This window comes from Salvelinus fontinalis, chromosome 25 (assembly GCF_029448725.1).
Source record: "Salvelinus fontinalis isolate EN_2023a chromosome 25, ASM2944872v1, whole genome shotgun sequence".
In the NCBI taxonomy this organism is placed as follows: domain Eukaryota; kingdom Metazoa; phylum Chordata; class Actinopteri; order Salmoniformes; family Salmonidae; genus Salvelinus; species Salvelinus fontinalis.
This window is the reverse complement of record NC_074689.1, coordinates 21,884,011-21,898,518: the sequence shown is the minus strand read 5'-3', so window position 1 is coordinate 21,898,518 and position 14,508 is coordinate 21,884,011. Positions and strand designations below refer to the sequence as shown.

Sequence of the window (14,508 nt, the reverse complement as noted above, 5' to 3'; positions counted from 1 at the left end):
ACGTCCTACGTCAAATGCTACGTGCTACCTTCTTGTTACTTTATTTTGGAGGTTTTTGATGTCATGACTTTTCATCATTCACAACTCACATACCTGCATACCGTCATCTCACTTGTTTCGGTAGGGTATCCATCTTAATTTTCAAAGAGCGCCCCTTGTCCGATTACCAAAGACACGCTCCTCCAAACTATTCAGTTCTCCTATAATGCCAAATCAACAACAAAAATCATAACAGCAAGGCCAACTGAATATATTTGAGTGCACTATTTACATGTGTGTGTGTCCGTGTATGTGCACATGTGTGCAGTCTAAGGAGTGGGTGTATATGCATGTGTACAAACACCTGCACGGCATCAGCCTCAGGCAAACTGGCATTAGCTGTAACAACAACAACATTGCCCCTCTGTGTCATTCAAACTTACTTCTTGTTATGTTTTATTTTTTAAACTTTTATCTTTGACCGTTATTCTATCCCCCGCCCTGCAACTCCACTCCCACTTCCCTCAGCCCATCCCATCTATCTCTGCTGGCCACCCTCTTCGGATTTCTACGCACCATATATCTTTCAACTGTGCTGTGATATTTAACACATAATTTCAATCGATATAATCGAATAGAATCCACAGATTGCTGTCACGCCCTGACCATAGACAGCCTGTTATTCTCTATGTTGGTTAGGTTGGGGTGTGATTAGGGTACATCTATGTTGGCCTGGTATGATTCCCAATCAGAGGCAGCTGTTTATCGTTGTCTCTGATTGGGGATCAAATTTAGGCAGCCATTTCCCCTTAGTGCTTTGTGGGATCTTGTCTGTGTATAGTTGCCTGTGAGCATTATTTATAGCTTCACGTTTCGTTTGTTATTTTTGTTGTTTTGTTCTTTGAAGTTTTAATTTCCAATATTAAAGGATGGAAACATACCACGCTGCATCTTGGTCCACTCCTTGTAACGATCGTGACAATTGCGAGTTAAAGATAAATACTTTTACTAAAAGTATTAGTATATTAGTAATTGACTGACCCGGTCTCTCCAGATCTCCCAACAGTACTATTTCTAGGGTCAATTTTAGATCAATGTTATGCATTTTAACCATTCCTGAACCTGAGACCAGAAACAGGCTACCTGAGGGCAATACCAAAATAAATGGTCTATTGATTCTGTGTCCTCACAAAAAAATCTGCAGAGCTTCGATGATTGTATGCCCCAAAAATTCAAAATCTTGTTGGTGGCAAAAATTCTATATAATAATTTTTGCTAAAAAGCACGAAGTCTTGAATCTTGTGTCGTTTTATATACAGTTGAAGTCGGAAGTTTACATACACTTAGGTTGGAGTCATTAAAACTTGTTTTTCAACCACTCCATAAATTTCTTGTTAACGAACTATAGTTTTGGCAACTCGGTGAGGACATCTACAAATTTTTCCAACAATTGTTAACAGACAGATTATTTCACTTAAAATTCACTGTATCACAATTCCAGTGGGTCAGAAGTTTACATTCACTAAGTTGACTGTGCCTTTAAACAGCTTGGAACATTTCGGAAAAGGATGTCATGGCTTTAGAAGCTTCTGATAGGCTAATTTACATAATTTGAGTCAATTGGAGGTGTACATGTGGATGTATTTCAAGGCCTACCTTCAAACTCAGTGCCTCTTTGCTTGACATCATGCGAAAATCAAAAGAAATCAGCCAAGACTTCAAAGAATATTGTAGACTGCCACTAGTCTGGTTCATCCTTGGGAGCAAATACCAAACGCCTGAAAGTACCACGTTCATCTGTACAAACAATAGTACGCAAGTATAAACACCATGGGACCACGCAGCCGTCATACTGCTCAGGAAGGAGACGCGTTCTGTCTCCTAGAGATGAACGTACTTTGGTGCGAAAAGTGCAAATCTATCACAGAACAACAGCAAAGGACCTTGTGAAGATGCTGGAGGAAACAGGTACAAAAGTATCTATATCCACAGTAAAACGAGTCCTATATCGACATAACCTGAAAGGCCACTCAGCAAGGAAGAAGCCACTGCTCTAAAACCGCCATAAAAAAGCCAGACTACGGTTTGCAACTGCACATGGGGACAAAGATCGTACTTTTTGGAGAAATGTCCTCTGCTCTGCTGAAACAAAAATGGAACTGTTTGGCCATAGTGACCATTGTTATGTTTAGAGGAAAAAGGGGACGCTTGTAAGCCGAAGAACACCATCTCAACCGTGAAGCACGGGTGTGGCAGCATCATGTTGTGGGGGTGCTTTGCTGCAGGAGGGACTGGTGCACTATACAAAATAGATGGCATCATGAGACGGGAAAATTATGTGGATATATTGAAGCAACATCTCAAGACATCAGTCAGGAAGTTAAAGCTTGGTCGCAAATGGGTCTTCCAAATGGACAATGACACCAAGCATACTTCCAAAGTTGTGGCAAAATGGCATAAGGACAACAAAGTCAAGGTATTGGAGTGGCCATCACAAAGCCCTGACCTCAAACCTATAGAAAATGTGTGGGCAGAACTGAAAAAGCGTGCGCGAGCAAGGAGGCCTACAAGCCTGACTCCGTTACACCAGCTCTGTCAGGAGGAATGGGCCAAAATTCTCCCAACTTATTTTGGGAAGCTTGTGGAAGGCTACGCGAAACGTTTGACACAAGTTAAACAATTTAAAGGCAATGCTACCAAATACTAATTGAGTGTATGCAAACTTCTGACCCACTGGGAATGTGTCCAATGAATTCTGTAACCACTCCCTCTTCAAATCAGAGTTGATTGGAAAAAGCTGTTCAAAAGAGGACATTGTATTATCATGTCGTTGTACTCCCTGACGAAGGCTATGCAGCCGAAACACGTCAGAGCCTTTAAACTTTGTTTCCATTGAACATGCCATAAAGGCATAAAGGCATTTTAATTAATTATATGAAGAGTGCCTTGGTCCTACTTTCTTTTTGTTTCCACGTCATTTGAACGACAAAAATTCAGGGCTCTATTTTACAAACCTAATGCAATGGTAAATCTTTAAAAGAGCCCTTGGGTTTGTGGTCTAGCCACGTTTTTTGAGAGTCACCAGGAAGATACAGTTGAAGTCGGAAGTTTACATACACCTTAGCCAAATACATTTAAACTCAGTTTTTCACAATTCCTGACATTTAATCCGAGTAAAAATTCCCTGTTTTAGGTCAGTTAGGATCACCACTTATTTTAAGAATGTGAAATGTCAGAATAATAGTTGAGAGAATGATTTATTTCAGCTTTTATTTCTTTCATCACATTCCCAGTGGGTCAGAAGTTTACATACACACAATTAGTATTTGGTAGCATTGCCTTTAAATTTGCTTTTACATTGCCTTCCCACAATAAGTTGGGAGAATTTTGGCCCATTCCTCCTGACAGAGCTTGTGTAACTGAGTCAGGTTTGAAGGCTTCCTTGCTTGCACACGCTTTTTCAGTTCTGCCCACAGATTTTCTATAGGATTGAGGTCAGGGCTTTGTGATGGCCTCTCCAATACCTTGACTTTGTTGTCTTTATGCCATTTTGCCACAACTTTGGAAGTATGCTTCTTGCGTACTATTGTTTGTACATATGAACGTGGTACCTTCAGGCATTTGGAAATTGCTCCCAAGGATGAACCAGACTTGTGACGGTCTACAATTTTTTTTCTGAGGTCTTGGCTGATTGCTTTTGATTTTCCCATGATGTCAAGCAAAGAGGCACTGAGTTTGAAGGTAGGCCTTGAAATACATCCACATGTACACCTCCAATTGACTCAAATTATGTAAATTAGCCTATCAGAAGCTTCTAAAGCCATGACATCATTTTCAGAAATGTTCCAAGCTGTTTAAAGGCACAGTCAATTTAGTGTATGTAAACTTCTGACCCACTGGAATTGTGATACAGTGAATTTTAAGTTAAATAATTTGTCTGTAAACAATTGTTGGAAAAATGACTTGTGTCATGCACAAAGTATATGTCCTAAAAAAATTGTAGATGTCCTCACCGAGTTGCCAAAACTATAGTTTGTTAAAAGAAATTTGTGGAGTGGTTGAAAAACAAGTTTTTATGACTCCAACCTAAGTGTATGTAAACTTCAGACTTCAACTGTAGCTGTGGACTAATTTGTAATTTAGGGTAGGACATCTATTAAAGCTTATGACTGGTGGTTCTTGGAAGACTTGGCGTAGTAGCGAATCACTTTGGATGATTCCCCAATTCTTTTAAATAATTATTTTAATGTTCTCTGCTTCAGTGCTGTATTTTGTAAAAAATTACACTCTCTCTGACGCATCACGGGGCGCTCCACTTCTTAACAAGTTCTCTCTGTCAAGTCATCCGGCCCGTACACCTGCATCTTTCAGGACCTGAGCGCTGTATCTCCGATTCAAGAAGGGATTCTCCATTTCAGCAGATTTGACACTGTAGTCTGTTTCCTGACTCTATGGAATTGGCCATACGGAATGTTCTCTTTTAGCCTTTTGTGGTGAAAGCTGTCTGCCCTCAAAATGGTATTACCCTCTATAGGCTTCCTAAAGATTGATGTGTGCAAACAACCTTTGTTATTTATACTGATGTCAAGGTCCAAAAAATGAATGTTATCCTTGCTGTACTCCATAGTTAGTTTGATGTTAGGGTAAATGAATGTTATCCTTGCTGTACTCCATAGTTAGTTTGATGTTAGGGTAAATGAATGTTATCCTTGCTGTACTCCATAGTTAGTTTGATGTTAGGGAAATTTAATGTTATCCTTGCTGTACTCCATAGTTAGTTTAATGTTAGGGTAAATGAATGTTATCCTTGCTGTACTCCATAGTTAGTTTGATGTTAGGGTTAATGAATGTTATCCTTGCTGTACTCCATAGTTAGTTTGATGTTAGGGTAAATGAATGTTATCCTTGCTGTACTCCATAGTTAGTTTGATGTTAGGGTAAATGAATGTTATCCTTGCTGTACTCCATAGTTAGTTTGATGTTAGGGTAAATGAATGTTATCCTTGCTGTACTCCATAGTTAGTTTGATGTTAGGGTAATTTAATGTTATCCTTGCTGTACTCCATAGTTAGTTTAATGTTAGGGTTAATGAATGTTATCCTTGCTGTACTCCATAGTTAGTTTGATGTTAGGGTAAATGAATGTTATCCTTGCTGTACTCCATAGTTAGTTTGATGTTAGGGTTAATGAATGTTATCCTTGCTGTACTCCATAGTTAGTTTGAGGTTAGGGTAAATGAATGTTATCCTTGCTGTACTCCATAGTTAGTTTGATGTTAGGGTAAATGAATGTTATCCTTGCTGTACTCCATAGTTAGTTTGATGTTAGGGTAAATGAATGTTATCCTTGCTGTACTCCATAGTTAGTTTGATGTTAGGGTAAATGAATGTTATCCTTGCTGTACTCCATAGTTCGTTTGATGTTAGGGTTAATGAATGTTATCCTTGCTGTACTCCATAGTTAGTTTTATGTTAGGGTAAATGAATGTTATCCTTGCTGTACTCCATAGTTAGTTTGATGTTAGGGTAAATGAATGTTATCCTTGCTGTACTCCATAGTTAGTTTGATGTTAGGGTAAATGAATGTTATCCTTGCTGTACTCCATAGTTAGTTTGATGTTAGGGTAAATGAATGTTATCCTTGCTGTACTCCATAGTTAGTTTGATGTTAGGGTAAATGAATGTTATCCTTGCTGTACTCCATAGTTAGTTTGATGTTAGGGTAAATGAATGTTATCCTTGCTGTACTCCAGAGTTAGTTTGATGTTAGGGTTAATGAATGTTATCCTTGCTGTACTCCATAGTTAGTTTGATGTTAGGGTAAATGAATGTTATCCTTGCTGTACTCCATAGTTAGTTTGATGTTAGGGTAAATGAATGTTATCCTTGCTGTACTCCATAGTTAGTTTGATGTTAGGGTTAATGAATGTTAACCTTGCTGTACTCCATAGTTAGTTTGATGTTAGGGTTAACCTCTCTGGGATATAGGGGGTGCTGTTTCGACTTAGGGAAAATTGGTCTCCAAATTAAACTGCCTAGTACTCAATTCTTGCTCGTACAATATGCATATTATTGTTATTATTGGATAGAAAACACTCTCTAGTTTCTATAACCGTTGGAATTATGTCTCCGAGTGAAACAGAACTCATTCTACAGCACTTTTCCTGCCAGGGAGTGAGATTTCAGAAATCTTGGCCCCTGCTCCCAGGTCAGTTCATAAGTCCCTGTGAATGCTATGATGCTACAAACACTGCCTATGCCTTCCTCTAGATGTCAGTAAGCGGGGAGATTTTGAATGGAGTGGATTGCGCAATCCGGGCTCTATAAATAGACCCTGGAGAGGAAAGAACGTCCTTTTCAACAGTGCGCTCGACGCAGAGTGGTCGTCGGACTGGCCTCCTTCCCAGCTTTGGTTTAGCCACTTATATATCGCCGGTCATGTTTTTATTCGTTATAGGTGTTAAAGACATCATAAGGTAGTTAATTTAAACCGTTTTATAGCAATTTATATCCGTTTAGTGCAATTTTCAGGCATTCCTTTGTGATGCACTTTGAACCGCTGGGCACGTTTCCAGTACATGCCGAACGTTAGTGGCCATTTCGACAGGGCAAGAGGACATCTTTCGACCAAAAGACGATTAGACCGGAGAAAGGATTCATTGCCCAAGATTCTGATGGAAGAACAGCTCATAGTAAGAACTATTTATGATGATAAATCGTGTTTCTGTCGAAAAATGTTAAACGCTTATGCCGCCATTTTGTTTGGTGTAGCTTCGTTTGGCGCAACCTGTATTGAAAAGTAAGGATAATTAAAAAAATGTAATTCAGCGATTGCATTAAGAACTAATTTGTCTTTCGATTGCTGTCCACCCTATATTTTTTAGTAAAGTTTATGATTAGTTATTCATTACGCGAGATCACTGTCCAAAATGGCGCCCGACATTTTCAGCCCAGGTTGGCTACTATTCTCATTGTATAACCACGTTTTTCTGTGGCTAAATATGCACATTTTCGAACAAACTCTATATGTATGTTGTAATATGATGTTACAGGAGTGTCATCGGAAGAATTCTGAGAAGGTTAGTGAAAAAATTAATATATTTTGGCGATGATAACGATATCGCTCTCTTTGGCTTGAATCAATGCTCGGGTAACGTTTGCATATGTGGTATGCTAATATAACGATTTATTGTGTTTTCGCTGTAAAACACTTAGAACATCTGAAATATTGTCTGAATTCACAAGATCTGTGTCTTTCCATTGCTGTGCGCTGTATATTTTTAAGAAATGTTTTATGATTAGTAATTAGGTAATACACGTTGCTCTCTGTATTTATTCTAGTCGAGTTGTGATGGTGGGTGCAATTGTAAACTATGATTTCTACCTGAAATATGCACATTTTTCTAACAAAACCTATCCTATACAATAAATATGTTATCAGACTGTCATCTGATGAGTTTTTTTCTTGGTTAGTGGCTATCAATATCTTTATTTGGCCGAATTGGTGATAGCTACTGGTGGAGAGAAAAAATGGTGGACAAAGAAAAATTGTGTCTTTTGCTAACGTGGTTAGCTAATAGATTTACATATTTTGTCTTCCCTGTAAAACATTTAAAAAATCTGAAATGGTGGCTTTATTCACAAGATCTGTATCTTTCATTTGGTGTCTTGGACTTGTGATTTTATGATATTTAGATTTTCCTTTTCATTGTGACGCGATGCTAATCAGTGAGGGGGGGGTTGGGGGTGCTTGTCAGACGCTAGCGTCCCAACTATCCCAGAGAAGTTAATTAATGTTATCCTTGCTGTACTCCATAGTTAGTTTGATGTTAGGGTAAATGAATGTTATCCTTGCTGTACTCCATAGTTAGTTTGATGTTAGGGTAATTGCTTTAAGGTATTGGTGGAAGGAAATAAGTTCATCTTTTGAGCCAGACAAGCAAATATCATCAATATAGCATCCCCACCATATAATCCGGTCAAATAATAGTTTTTTAGAAGGATCCAAAATTAAGTCAACATTTTTCCATTTACCTAAGTACAAACCAGCATAGGAAGGGCTGTAGCCAGCTCCCATGTGTCACGGCTGTTTGTAAGACGTGCACCAAAGCGCAGCGTACTTATTCCGTTTTATTATAAATGACGCAGACAAAAACAATAAACAATACAAAACAACCGGGAAGCTTAAGGGCTGTGTGCCACAAACAAAGACAACTTCCCACAACGAAAGGAGGGAAAAAGGGCTACCTAAGTATGGTTCCCAATCAGAGACAACGATAGACAGCTGTCCCTGATTGAGAACCATACCCGGCCAAAACATAGAAATACAAAAACATAGAAAATAAAACATAGAATGCCCACCCCAAATCCCACCCTGACCAAACCAAATAGAGACATAAAAAGGCTCTCTAAGGTCAGGGCATGACAGTACCCCCCCCCAAAGGTGCGGACTCCGGCCGCAAAACCTGAACCTATAGGGGAGGGTCTGGGTGGGCATCTATCCGCGGTGGCGGCTCAGGTGCGGGACGCAGACCCCGCTCCACCACTGGCTCACCCCACTTTGGTGGCACCTATGGTGCGGGGACCCTCGTCGCCGACCCCGGGCTGGGGACCCTCGTTGCGGGCCCCGGACTAGGGACCCTCGTTGCGGGCCCCGGACTGGGCACCCTCGCTGCGGGCCCCGGACTGGGCACCCTCGCTGCGGGCCCCGGACTGGGCACCCTCGCTGCGGGCCCCGGACTGGGCACCATCGCTGCGGGCCCCGGACTGGGCACCCTCGTTGCGGGCTCCGGACTGGAGAACGTCGCTGGAGACTCCGGACTGGAGACCGTTGCTGGAGGCTCCGAACTGGAGGCCGTCGCTGGAGGCTCCGGACTGGGGACCGTCGCTGGAGACTCCGGACTGGAGACCGTTGCTGGAGGCTCCGAACTGGAGGCTGTCGCTGGAGGCTCCGGACTGGAGGCTGTCGCTGGAGGCTCCGGACTGGAGACCGTCGCTGGAGACTCCGGACTGGAGACCGCCGCTGGAGGCTCCTGACAGGGAACCGTTGCTGGAGGCTTCGTGCCATGACTCCTTGCTGGAGGTTTCGTGCCATGACTCCTCGCTGGTGGCTTCGTGCCATGGATCATCACTGGAGGCTTCTTGCCATGGATCATCACTGGAGGCTTCGTGCCATGGATCATCACTGGAGTCTTCTTGCCATGGATCATCACTGGAGGGAGGAGACGTATGGGCAGTCTGGTATGTGGAGCTGCCACAGGACTCACCAGGCTGGGGAGACATACTGGAGGCTTGGTTCTTGGCGCTGGCATCAGATACACTGGGCCGTGGAGGCGCACTGGAGGTCTCGAGCGCAGAGCTGGCACAACCCGTTCTGGCTGGATGCTCACCCTAGCCCGGCAGATGCGGGGAGCTGGGATGTAGCGCACCGGGCTGTGAACGCTCACTGGAGACACCGTGCGCTCCACCGCATAACCCGGACAAAACATAGAAATACAAAATCATAGAAAATAAAACATAGAATGCCCACCCCAAATCACACTCTGACCAAACCAAATAGAGACATAAAAAGGTCAGGGTCAGGGCGTGACACCATGGCACATCCTTTGACTTGTTTAAAAATACAGTCCTGAAAGACAAAGATGGTATTATTAAGAGTCTGTTCAGTCAGTGAGACAATGAATTCTGTGGGAGGCAACTCAGTCTCAGGCCGGGTACTCATGAAATGGTGCATAGCTGCCAAACCTTGTTCATGTTCAATAGTGGTGTATAGAGACGCGTCCATGGTGACTAAAAAGGAAGCTGTACCTATATTGTTTAGTTCCTTATTTTTGTTCAACACATCTGTGGTATCTTGAAGATAGGCTGAGAGTGACGGCAGAAATGGCTTAATAAAGTAATCAATGTACTTAGAGATGGGTTCTGTCAGACTTTCATTACCACTAATGACTGGTCTACCTGGGGGGTTTTCAAGATTCTTGTGGACTTTTAGAAGAAGATAAAAAGAAGCCATACGCCGACTGCCATTGAAAAGAAATGTGAACTCATTTTCTGAAACGTAGCCATTCTCCTTAGCTTCTGTGAGGATCCCTTTCACTTCAGTTTTTAGGTCCTCTGTAGGGTTGAAGGCAAGAGATTGGTAGAATTCATCATTGTCACATATTTGTCTTTACTCCACACTACTGTAGCGCCATCTTGGTCTGCTTTTTTTAAACTACAATCCGTCCATTTTTGAACAATGATTTAACTGCATCCCTCTCTGTCTTATAAAGGTTACGTCATGTTTGGTTAGAGTCCATTTGACCCTTAAACAGATTCTCCACATTAAAATTCACCTTCTTGGCAAATGTATTTAGTGTGGCATTCTGGACAATGGATCAAAAGGTGGACTGGAGTCTGTAGTTGGAGAGATGTTTTGCTTGTACAAGGCCTTCAGATGTAGATTCCTGTAGAAAGGAAAATGTCAATCTTTTTATTGAATTCATTGATTGAGTATGTGGGGGCAAAGGACAATCCTTTCGACAAGATCCTTACACAATCATCAGAAAGGGGTTCTCCAGAAATGTTGAGTACAGCCTTGTTCTGGTCCTGCTCCGTGTGGTTGGATAGCCTTGATTCCCCCCCTCCGTGTTGGCCTCTTCCGCATCCTCTCCTCTTGAGGAACCTGCGTGACTCCTCTGAGTGTCTGGGGTGACCCTCATCGTCGCTACTCGTCAAGTTGAAAGAAACAGATGTAGGCTTCCTCCTCTGCGGATGTGATTCTGAATTCTTTCAGGTTGGTTTTCTCCAGGCAAAGACCTTGCCATCTCGTCTACTTCATCTCTTCTAAATGTCCTTAGCTTGTCTTGCTTCAATATCAGAGTGAATGTGTCTACTTTCTCTTTTAAAATATCATCACATTGTGCTTTGTTAGAATTGTCACTGTGTTCTGTAATTTTCCTTTTTATTTCTTCAATTTCTGTTTGGACTACTTGTCTGTCCTTTTTAGAATCTTCTATTAGAAGTAGCATTAGGTCAAATAAACACTTGTTGAGAATAGCCTCCCATGTATCTCTAAATTCAGTTTTACCTTGTGCTCCATTAGCTGGAAACTTCGTATTACGGAGTCACAAGGCGATAGAGTTGAGGTCAAGTTTGGTATCTTTCTCCATAAGGTGTTGCAAGTCTCTGTAAGCCTTGTTTAAGTCCATTCCAGTATTATCTGTGGCTGTCATCTCATCTAGCAATGACGTAGTGGTAATAATCCTTTGACCCTCTTCATGGGAATAGGAACATCTTGTAGCCTCTTGGGTAAAATCCATAGTATGAGTTGTAAAAAGTCCCCACAGAAAAAAATGACTGTGGAGCTGCTTCCTCTGAGCACTACCCAAGTGCTGTGATTAACTTGTAGAAACAAAGGAGGAAGGGAAGCGCTGCTGAGGTACACACTAGTAGATTTTAGTAGACAGAAGGTGCTCTTTGGTAAAAGGGGTAAATTGGTCATCAAAAAGAAAGGAGGACCAAGGCACTCTTCATATTATGAATTAAAATGCCTTCATTTATATGGCATGTTCAATGGAAAAAACTTTTACAACTCTGACGCATTTTGGCTGCATGGCCGTCAGGGAGTACAAAGATATGATAATAAAATGCCCGCATTTGAACATCTTTTTCCAATAAACCCTGATTTGAAGAGGGAGTGGTTACAGTATTCATTGGACAACACCTAGTAAGTAATACTATACACATTCAAAAGTGATATCTTATCTGTAGATATGTTATCTACATGATATGTGATATGTGATACATGATAAGTGATATGTTATGTTCTCAAAAATGCAACTGGAAGTTTTTGCTCTGTGGGTTCGGGTTATACATCACATATGTGTCACGTTCCTGACCTTATTTCCTTTGTTTAGTCTTTGTTTAGTTGGTCAGGACGTGAGCTGGGTGGGTATATTCTATGTTTTGTGTCTCATTGTTTTAGGTGTGTCTCATTGGCCTGATATGGTTCTCAATCAGAGGCAGGTGTTTTACGTTGTCTCTGATTGGGAACTATATTTAGGTAGGCTGTGTTCACTGTTTGTTTGTGGGTGATTGTTCCTGTTCATTGCGTTCTTTGTTTTCACTAGGTTCACATGTTCAGGTCTGTAGCGTCGTTGGTTTCATTCTGTTTATTGTTTTGTTCGTGTTTATTAAGTGTTCCAATAAATCTGGAAACGTACCACGCTGCGATTTGGTCCTCCTCTCTTCCACTAATGGCGGTCGTTACAATATGTTCTTTCCTGACTTCCACAGAAGTGTAGTTGCTAATGTTGCCATGTGCCTTGAAAGACACAACACATCATGTCCCACTTAAAGGAATTGTATAGCTGGTTGAAAGAACACATACACAGACAGACAATATTACTCTGTAAAATCATGGTTCAACCTTGCGGAAATGTCAGTTAATATCCGAGCTGTGTTTGTACTTAGACAAAAAGTTCCTACTCAGACAAAAGCTAACAGACAGACAGTGTGTGTGTGTGTGTGTGTGTGTGTGTGTGTGCTGGGGGGGGGGGGGGGGGATCAGAGAGTTACATACAGTGTGAGAGAAAAGCAAGAGAGAGACTTTCCATCCCACTCCCACACACTGCCATTATGTATCAGTCCTTCTCTCCCATCATCTAATCTTTAGTTTCCTTCTTCCTGACACACTAAACGTCTCATCTCCCACTAATTTCATTGATGTCCTCAGCCTCAGCTGGGCTCTTCTTTAAATAACACAGTGAGAGACAGACAGGGCCTTGAGCATATTTCATTACATGAGTGAATATTTCAATGTTGGAATTCATCTTGGAGTCCAGCAGGGCAGAAAACTGAAGCAACCTTGAACAAAAGCCTTGGTTTGTCGAACATTAAAGTGCAGAAAGACGGATAGGATAATCAGATGTTAATTAGCGGGTTGTCTAAAGGGGTGACAATCTAACAGGGGGAGAGAGAAACACCACTCCCTCTCACTACCCAGATGACCCCACTACATAAGTGAGGACGAACACACAGCAGACTGATAGTTGAGCCCAAGCAGTAGAAGAAGAACAAGTAGAGAAGACAAGAACACTGCAGTAGAGACGAATAGAACACTGTGTTACCGGGTGTGTTGAGCAGTCGGGACATGAAGCAGCCGTATGACACGTGTTGTTCACAGTGTTCTGCACTGGTGGTAATAGCTGTGACCTGTTACAAACACATGCACGCACACGCATGTATACACACAGACACAGACACAGTCACACACACAAACACACACACACACACAAACACATACAAGTCAGTAGTCAATGAAAATGGCCACGAAGTTAAAGAGTGCACAGGAAAGAAAAAGAGAGTAGGGTGGGATGAAATACTTAACTTAAAGACACAATGAACAGCCATTTAATTCTGTGTGTTTTGTTTGTGTGTCTGCGTGTACAGAGTGTACAGTGTGTGTGTGTGTGTGTGTGTGTGTGTGTGTGTGTGTGTGTGTGTGTGTGTGTGTGTGTGTGTGTGTGTGTGTGTGTGTGTGTGTGTGTGTGTGTGTGTGTGTGTGTGTGTGTGTACCTGTTCCATAGAAGCACTGTAGTTGAGTTGCAGCACAGTGCGTCTCTCTCTGCTAGAGCCGGTCACTGAGGTCTGGGCTGGTAGATTATTTACCACAGTAGTCCACACCTTGTCTTCTGAGAGAGAGAAAGAAAGAGAGAAAGTCAGAGAGTGAGAGAAAATAGAGAGAGAGACAAAGAGAGATAGGCAGAGAGAAAGAGAGCGAGGAAAAGAGAGAGAAAGAGGGCGAGAGAGGGAAAGAGAGGGAGAGAAAGCGAGAGAGATAAAGCGTAGCTCTAACACAGCTGATTGAATGAAAGCTCCTAAAATATACAGTGCCTTCAGAAAGTCTTGATGCCCCTTGACTTATTCCACATGTTGTTATATTACAGACAGAATTCAAAATATATAAACAATGTTTTCAGAATCTTTTTGCAAAATTATTGAAAATGAAATACTGAAATATCTCATTTACATAAGTATTCCCACCCCTGAGTCAATACATGTTAGAATCACCTTTGGCAGTGATTACAGCTGTGAATCACCCCTGAGTCTTTCTGGGTAAGTCTCTAAGAGCTTTTCCCACCTGGATTATATAATATTTGCACATTATTCTTTTTAAAATTCCTCAAGCTCTGTCAAGTTGGTTGTTGACAGCCATTATCAAGTCTTGCCATGTATTTTTTATTAGATTTAAGTCAAAACTGTAACTAGGCCACTCAGGAACATTCAATGTCGTGTTGGTAAGCAACTCCAGTGTAGATTTGGCCTTGTGCTTTAGGTTATTGTCCTGCCGAAAGGTGAATTTGTCTCCAAGTGTCTGTTGGAAAGCAGACTCAACCAGGTTTTCCTCTAGGATTTTGCCTGTGTTAAGCTCTATTCCCATTTCCTTTTATCCTAAAAAAAACTCACAAGTCCTTTCCGATGACAAGCATACCCATAACATGATGCAGCCAACACTTTGCTAGAAAATATGAAGAGTGGTACTCAGTGA

The 14,508-nt window shown here is 41.6% G+C and overlaps 1 protein-coding gene across 1 annotated transcript in view; it reads right to left on the bottom strand.

Moving 5' to 3' along the window:
• The window catches only part of cntnap2a (contactin associated protein 2a), a 245,950-nt gene that overhangs the window by 71,404 nt on the left and 160,038 nt on the right, over positions 1 to 14,508 (bottom strand). The window contains exons 14-15 of the mRNA XM_055881617.1: positions 13,536 to 13,651; positions 13,088 to 13,172 (exon numbers count right to left, since the gene is read on the bottom strand). Of these exons, the coding sequence (XP_055737592.1) occupies positions 13,088 to 13,172; positions 13,536 to 13,651 (201 nt within the window). The remainder of the gene's footprint in view (positions 1 to 13,087; positions 13,173 to 13,535; positions 13,652 to 14,508) is intronic.